Source organism: Rhinopithecus bieti, unplaced genomic scaffold (genome assembly GCF_001698545.2).
Source record: "Rhinopithecus bieti isolate Rb0 unplaced genomic scaffold, ASM169854v2 scaffold_74595, whole genome shotgun sequence".
NCBI lineage: Eukaryota > Metazoa > Chordata > Mammalia > Primates > Cercopithecidae > Rhinopithecus > Rhinopithecus bieti.
In genome coordinates, this window is record NW_016827607.1 from 15,091 (window position 1) to 23,481 (window position 8,391).

Below are 8,391 nucleotides of genomic sequence, written 5' to 3' on the forward strand. Positions count from 1 at the left end.
GGGGCGGGCCATGACGTTTGTTGCGCGCGTGGCTCCGGCTGCGCAGGAACAGCTGGTGCCTCCGAGGGCGGCCGGCGAGCGCGCGGGCGTGGGGCGCTAGGGGGCCGGCCGGGCAGCGCTGCGGGAGCAGCCGCCGCCGCCTTGCACCATCATGTCCGGGCAGCTCGAGCGTTGCGAGCGCGAATGGCACGAGCTGGAGGGAGAATTTCAAGAACTGCAGGTGAGGCCAGGCCACCTGGTCCCGCAACTCTGCTGCCCGCGGTGCAGCGCCTTCCCCTTCCTGAGCCCCCGGCCCGGGCGGTGGGGACAGTCAGGGCCTAGGGAGTGCCCCGGCGAGGCCCTGGGGGCAGATGGGCGGCGTGGACCAGCCCCTTCCCATCACCCGGCGCTTCAGCTCTTCGTCCACGTGGGGCGCCGGGTCGCAGCCCCCCTTCCGCCGCCCTCCCACTGCCTCTGTGCTCCACGCACCCACTCCGCTGCAGAAAGTTGGTCTGTGGCCTCTGAGGCAAGTTCCAGGCGTGTTTATCTGTGGGGGTGGTTCAAAGAGAACAGCCCAGCCCCCACCTCCTTAGTGTCTCCCCAAATCTCACCCCGCCCCCTCCCATCTGCTTTTGGTAGCTCAGCTCCCACCCCGTACTCTGGCGGGGCAGCATTATCCTGCCGCTGTGTTCTGGGAGGGGTACTTACGAAATGTTCACCTTGAACCTCTAGGCTGTGATTGGGGATTAGGGACCCATATTTCCTGTCTCTGGGGGCTCTGACGCTGCTGCAGGCTGAGTTTGGCGTGGAGAGCATCTGTCAGTTTGGACAGCTGGGTCGCCTCACCCAGTGATAGGGGAAGCTCCCAGCCCTGTCCTTCTGGCGCGGAGCCTTACATGGGGTGGAGTGAAGGCGAGTGTAAGGAGGGGTCCCCTGAGAGAATGGCATTGCTGCTGGGGGTGGGGAGCGGTCCTGGCAGCAGTCGTTCCTGCCAAGAGGTTCAGAGAGGCCCCAGCTACCTACCGTGTTGACTAGAGACACCTCAGGAAACCTTGGGGTTGACCAAGAGGGACTCGGTGACTATTTTTGAAGACAGGGCTGTTTCTTCTCCAGTCATGGGATTGTTTTTTTGGGGGTTGGCTTTGCCTGAAATTACATTACACACCTTCACCCCAGTCCTCTCATTTGGAGCAGTGACATTGTCCCTGTCCATGTAGCTCTTGTCTGCGGTTCAGCTGGCCTCCTACAGTGTGCAGAGAGGAGAGGAGGTTGCCAAGGGTGTTTCTGATGGGTCTTTCTAGACACGTGGCTGTAGATTCTGATCAATAGACCGAGGGTTGCTGGAGAGCTGGGGCAGGAACGGGGGTGCCGTTTCAGGCATGAACAGAGGGGAAGGGACCTAGACTCATCTCGGCCTGTCCAGCATGTGTAAGTTGATGCCTTCTCTAGGGCCTGGGTCTCATCCAGTTCTCAGGGGACCGTTTTGGCTCCACTTCCATGGAGAAGACTCAGCCACTTCTTGTTTTGTTTTGTTTTTGAGACGGAGTCTCACTGTCGCCCAGACTGGAGTGCAGTGGTGTGATCTGGGCTCATTGCAGCCTCCGCCTCCCAGGTTCCAGCCATTCTCCGCCTCAGCCTCCTGAGTAGCTGGGATTACAGGCACGCACCACCATGCCTGGCTAATTTTTTTGTATTTTAGTACAGATGGGGTTTCACCATGTTGGCCAGGCTCCTGACCTCAGGTGATTCACCTACCTCAGCCTCCCAGAGTGCTGGGATTACAGGCATAAGCCACCGTGCCTGGCCCTCAGCCACTTCTTTTTTTTTTTTTTTGAGACAGAGTCTTGCTCTGTTGCCAGACTTGAGTGCAGTGGCACGATCACAGCTCACTGCAACCTCCGCCTCCCGGGTTCAAGCGATTCTCCTGTCTCAGTCTCCCAAGTAGCTGGTATTATAAGTGCCCGCCATCACGCCCAGCTAATTTTTGTATTTTTAGTAGAGACGGGGGTTTCACCATGTTGGCCAGGATGGTCTTGATCTCTTGACCTTGTGATCTGCCCGCCTCGGCCTCCCAAAGTGCCGGGATTACAGTTGTGAACCACCATGCCTGGTCCTTATCCGCTTGTTAATGCTTTGTCCTACTGGGCTCTGAGGTCATGGTCGGCTGTGGAACCACCGAGTGGGTGTTAGGGTTGGGCATGGGAGAAGAGAAGAGGTTTGCTGTGTGACGCTTGTGTTGTTCATAATTCCTGTTCCTTGCCTTGCCTTAGACAAGGAGGAGGAGAGGGGAAGAGTCTTAACACTTCAGAGTGAGGCCCGGCGCAGTGGCTCACTCCTGTAATTCCAGCACTTTGGGAGGCCGAGGCAGGCGGATCACAAGGTTAGGAGTTTGAGACCAGCCTGGCCAATATAGTGAGAGCCCGTCTCTACTCAAAATACAAAATTAGCTGGGTGTGGTGGCATGTGCCTATAATCCCAGATACTCAAGTGGCTGAGGCAGGATAATTGCTTGAACCTGGGAGGGTGAGGTTGCAGTGAGACAAGACTGCGCCACTACACTCCACACTCCAGCCTGGGCGACAGAGCAAGACGCTGTCAAAAAAAAAAAAAAAAAAAAAAAAAAAAAAAAAACAGAAAACAACAGCAACAACACTTCAGAGCTATGCAATTAACAGCAATTATATAGCAAGTCTTGGCAGGCAGAGGTTGCAAAGGAGTTGTTTGACTCTGTCTTACTTGGTTCTTGGATGCTCAGGTGTGTTAGGGGCAAAGGGATTGAGAATCAGTTCTGGATTTTGTCCCCTGTTGCACAGCAAGGGTTGTAGAAGAAGGTCTGAGTGAGTGGAAACTGATGCCTCCTGCTGGGTTCATAGTGGGGGAACTGGAAGGGACTGCATCCTGCTTAGGGGAAGAGCGACCCTGCTGGCTGCAGGCTTTGGTGGTCAGTGGCTGGGTCAGGGATCAGTCAGGTATGGCTCCTGGTGTCAAGATCATAGACTGGAGCAGAAACTGCCGTCTACGTCTTCAATTCACAGATGAGGAAACTGAAGCTTGGGCTTGGTGATTGGCTGGACGGGGGCCACACAGCTAGTTAGTGGTAAAGTTGGGGCTAGAATTTAGTTCTCTGAATTTTGGGAGACCTCTCTCTGCCTTCTCGCTCTCCCCTTCATGTTAAATGTGAGAGCTGTGAACTCTCAAGGTGCAAGCCTCTGAAAGTCTGTATATGGTAAGTAGGATGACCATTGTGTATGTGCTGGGCAGTTTCGGATATGAGATATTTGTTGGGAGCTCGGTGCATTGGCTCATACCTGTAATCCCAGCACTTTGGGAGACAAGTTGGGAGGACCATTCCCAGCAGGATTGCCCAGCAGTTTGAGACCAGCCTGGGAAATATAGGGAAGCCCCTCTCTCTACAAACATGCATGCTTGTGGTCCCAGCTACTAGGGAGGCTGAAGTAGGAGGGCTGTTTGAGCCCCAGATGTCAAGGCTGCAGTGAGCCATGATTGCACCACTGTACTGTAGCCTGGGTGACAGAGTTAGACCCTCTCTCAAAAAAGAGAGAGAGAAAGATTTGTTGGGGAACAAGCAGGTAACAGCAGGTAGGTAGGTGGGCACACTGAACTAGAACATTTAACAATAGAAAGGATTTTTTTTCTACCATAAAATCCTGGTCTATTTTAATTTTCCTATGTCTTCCTTAGAATCTGGGTTGAGGGTTTCATGTTTGTATCTCATTGATTCTGGGGTGATGTGTAACGATGTGTAATATCTCTATGTCTTACCTCTTTTTCTCTTTTTTTTTTTTTGAGATGGAGTGTTGCTCTGTCGTCCAGGCTAGAGTGCAGTGGCACGATCTTGGCTCACTGCAACCTTTGCCTCCCGGGTTCAAGCTATTCTCCTGCCTCAGCCTCCTGAGTAGCTGGGATTACAGGCACCCACCACCATGCCCAGCTAATTTTTATATTTTTAGCAGAGACGGGGTTTCACCGTCTTGGCTAGGTTGGTCTTGAACTCCTGACCTTGTGATCCACCCTCCTTAGCCTCTCAAAGTGTTGGGATTACAGGCGTGAGCCACCACACCTGGCTTCCCTTTTTTAAATGAAGGAAAAAAAGAGCAAACCTAATTATCAGACCCCAGAGGATTTGAAAGGTCTTTGGAATTTCCCTCCTCTCCACCCCAAGAAAACCCAACGTAATCTCTGGGACTGTAGAGGAAAGGATCAGTTTTCTTTGGATGATGATTTGCATGTGTCAGGGCCTTCCTGAACCCTGGGGCACAGTTGAGTGTCCATGAGGACTTAGTTTTTGGGTGGTTGGGGTTTCAGGCATGCAGGTGAGTTGAGTGCTAGTCTGAGACCAGTGTGCTCCTGGTCTCCTGGCTTGTGGTGTGACCGCAGAAGGTCACTTACAGACACAAGGGCAAATAATTTAATGAGCATTTCCTGCCTTGCATCACTGGAAACCTGATCTTGTTCCTCCCAGCCAAGGAAGAAGGGGGCCCAAAGCAGCTTTTCCCTAAGTGTGACCTCACAGTGATGCAAGGGCCTTGAAGGCCATTGTAAAGATTTTAACTTTTACTGCTAATGACATGTATGTCCGTCTGGCTGCTGTGTATAGAACAGACATCAGGGAGACAGGCTCGAAGCAAGAAGATCAGCATTATTTCATTAATAAGCCTATGAAATAGATCCTAGACTCTCCATTTTACAGTGGTTAAGTCACTTATCCAAGGTCCCATGGCCTGTCAGCGCTGGAGCCAGGGTTCGAACCCAGGCTGTTGAACACCAGTGTCTGTGCTCTTAACTACTGCCCAAGGCTGATCTGTGCCCTGAGTAGTCCTGTTAGCTTTTGTTTCTCTTCTATCTTGGCTTGGCTTGTGGGGAGTCTTTTTCTTTTTTTTACGGAGTCTCACTCTGTTGCCCAGGCTGGAGTGCAGTGGCAACAACCACAACCTCCGTCTTCCAGGTTCAAGCGATTCTCCTGCCTCAGCCTCCTGAGTAGCTGGGATTATAGGTGCGTGCCACCATGCCCAGCTAATTTTTGTATTTTTAGTAGAGACAGGGTTTCACTGTGTTGGCCAGGCTGGTCTCGAACTCCTGACCTTGTGATCCGCCTGCCTCAGCCTCCCAAAGTGCTGGGATTACAAGCGTGAGCCACCATGTCCAGCCGGGCATCTTTCTTTAGTAGCAGATTGTGTGGGAAAAAACACTGCACAGGGAATCAGTATTCTTGAGTTCAGGTCCTAGCTTTGCCATTGTCTAGTATCTGAATTTGGTGAGCCACCTCTCTCAGCTTGAGTTTATCTAAAAACAAAGGCTGACAATAATAATAATCATAACAACAACAATAACAATAATAACTAACTGTGAAACATAGATTATCCCATTTAATCTAAATGTCAACCCACGGCCTGGCGCAGTGGCTCACGCCTGTAATCCCAGCACTTTGGGAGGCTAAGATGGGCAGATCACTTTGAGCTTAGGTGTTCAAGACCAGCCTGGGCAACATGGTGAAACCCCATCACTACAAAAAAAGAAAAAAACTTAGCTGGACATTGGTGGCTCGCTCCTGTAATCCCAGCTACTCTGGAGGCTGAGGCTGGAGAATCGCTTGAACCCAGGAGGCAGAGGTCGTAGTGAGCCGAGATCGTGCCAGGGCACTCTAGCCTGGGTGACAGAGTGAGATCCTGTCTCAAAAATAAATGAATGAATGAGTAAATGAATGAATGACAAACCTGTTCTTTAGATGAGGAGATTGAAGCTAAGAGATACTAAGTAACTGGAAAGTCATGGAGCCAGAATTTGAACCCACGCCTGCTCTATAACTCAGATACTTTTTGAGTTCCTAATACAGTGGGCTCCAAAAGCATCCCGAGACCCTTAGCTCTAGAAGAAAAGTTTTGAACTCGCTCGGTCCCTTCTCATTTACATAGTGCTTTCACACAGTGCATTATCAGGACTCTTAGTTGCAAATGAAAAAAACCCAGTCTGACTGGTTTTAAGCCAAAAGGGGGTTTATTGAGTCAAGCTAGTGACAAATGGCATCAGGCAAGGCTGAATCCGGGAGCTCAGGTGATGTCTGTGTGTGGATGTCTCTCTCTGTCTCCTCTGTGTCAGCATTATTCTCAGGCAGTCCCTCCCATGTTGTGGCAAAGATGGCCAGGTGGCCCTCAGCTGACATCTATCAGCTTAGCAGCTCTGGCAGAAACAGAGCATCCTTTCTCCCTCAGATTCAGCAAGCGCCCCAGGGCTGACTCCCATTTGCCCAGCTTGGGTCATGTGACTGTGCCTTACTTAACTGGTCACTATGGCACTGATTGGCCAGGTCACGGTCACATGTCTGTTCCTGAAGCCTAAAAGTGGGATCAGTGCCACTATACTACATGAAATGAGTTGGGGAGGGATGGTCCCATGAAGGAAAATCAAAATGCTGGTAGTTAAAAAAAAAAAAAAAAGAGGGATGCTGGACAGGCATCTTTTGGGGGGTAATAGAAATTGTTGGCTGGGTGTAGTGGCTTAGGCAGGTAGATCGCTTAAGCCTAGGAGTTTGAGACCAGCCTGGGCAATGTGGTAACACCCTGACTCTACAAAAGACACAAAATTAGCTAGGCATGGTGGTGTGCACCCATGGTCCCACCTACTTGGGAGGCTGAAGCAGGAGGATTACCTAAGTTCAGGAAGTGGAGGTTGCAGTGAACTGAGATCATGCCACTGCTCTCCAGTCTGGGTGACAGAGTGAGACCATGTCTCAAAAAAAAAATGTTTTTTTCAATGTGAACGGTGACATCTGTTGGATACTGCTTAAACTGCTAATGGGGGTAGTTTAAGGGGGTGGTCCCCAGTTGCATGTTAGGCTACACTGCATTCTTTTTTTTTTGAGATGGAGTTTTGCTGTTGTTGCCCAGGCTAGAGTGCAATGACTCCGTCTCGGCCCACTGCAACCTCTGCCTCCCGGGTTCAAGTGATTCTCCTGTCTCAGCCTCCTGAGTAGCTGTAGCTGGGACTATAGGCACCCGCCACCACACTTGGCTAATTTTTGTATTTTTAGTAGAGACGGTTTCACCATGTTGGCCAGCTGGTCTCGAACTCCTGACCACAGGTGATCCGCCCACCTCGGCCTCCTAAAGTGCTGGGATTACAGGCGTGAGCCACCGCACCCGTCTTACACCACATTCTTGATGATGTCATATCTTTGTGACAGTGCCTAGCTTGCTGCATGCACCTCATCTCCCAGCTCTTTCACAGCTGACGAAACCGAGCCTCAGAGGGATTACATAACTCAGCTAATAAGTGGCAGGCTCTGGATCTGAACTCAGGCAACCTGATGGCAGCATCAAATCACTTAACCGTTGTGTTTTCTTGCCACCCAAATGCCTGCCTCCCACGCACAGACCCCCACTGCCTCCCACACATAGACCCCCACTTACCGCTTCCATAACATACTGTTCATGGATTCTGACACATGACTCAGAATCTGTCCTGGCGTAGGACTCTTACACGTTAGGTGAAGTCATCCTTGGTGGTGTTTCTATGGTGATGAGTCCTGGTTAACTATAGGCAGTGTCTGAAAGTCTATTTGAAGTTGATTTCTTAGAGCTATATAAAAGTAATCTCTTGTCTGGGCACAGTGGCTCTTGCCTGTAATCCTAGCACCTTGGGAGGCCAAGATAGGCAGGTCATTTGAGCTCAGAAGTTTGAGACCAGCCTAGGTAACATGGCAAAACCCCTGTCTCTACAAAAAATACAAAAAAATTAGCCAGGCATGGTGGCACAGGCCTGTAGTTTCAGCTACTTGGGAGGTTGAGAGAGGAGGATCGCCTGAGCCCAGGGAGGTGAAGGCAGTGGTGAGCAGCCGTGATTGCATCACTGCACTCCAGACTGGACGACAGAGTAAGACCCCATCTCAAAAAAAAAAAAAAAGTAATCTCTTGAAAGTTTACCACCAGCAAGAGGCACAGCTCTAAGGCACCGCACTTAAGTGGCGGTATGGCCCTGTTGCAATCCACCGGACTGCCCAGCGACTTCTGATGCTCCTGGGCCAGAACCCTGTCTGTAAATACCATGAGATTCCTCTGGCAATTACTGCAACAAATGTTGACTCCCCAGTCCCAGATCTTCTGACAGCCAAGGTGTGTTAAGGAGGTGTCTCCAGATGTTTCACATCTGTGCTGGGAACAAGAGTCATTAACCTCATCTTCCCACTGGGGCAGAGCTTGGGCCTCAGAGGACAGCAGAGGTGGCAGAGATCCTGAATCTTCCAAAGGAAATTTGCTTGTGTCTTCTACATGCGGAGGATGGTAATTAGACAACTAGAGAAGACACTCTGGGCATGCCAGCTCACAGAGCTCGTGTGAGCACTTCTTTTTGTTGTTGTTGTTGTTGTTGTTTTTGAGACGGTGTCTCACTCTGTCA

The 8,391-nt window shown here is 50.9% G+C and overlaps 1 protein-coding gene across 2 annotated transcripts in view; it reads left to right on the forward strand.

The window, feature by feature from the left end:
- The first annotated feature begins 8 nt into the window (after nucleotides 1-8).
- The window catches only part of TMEM120B (transmembrane protein 120B), a 67,219-nt gene continuing 58,836 nt past the window's right edge, over nucleotides 9-8,391 (forward strand). For both annotated transcript variants that reach the window (XM_017863983.1, XM_017863984.1), the window contains exon 1: nucleotides 9-220. In XM_017863983.1, the coding sequence (XP_017719472.1) occupies nucleotides 152-220 (69 nt within the window). In that variant the 5' untranslated portion in view covers nucleotides 9-151. The remainder of the gene's footprint in view (nucleotides 221-8,391) is intronic.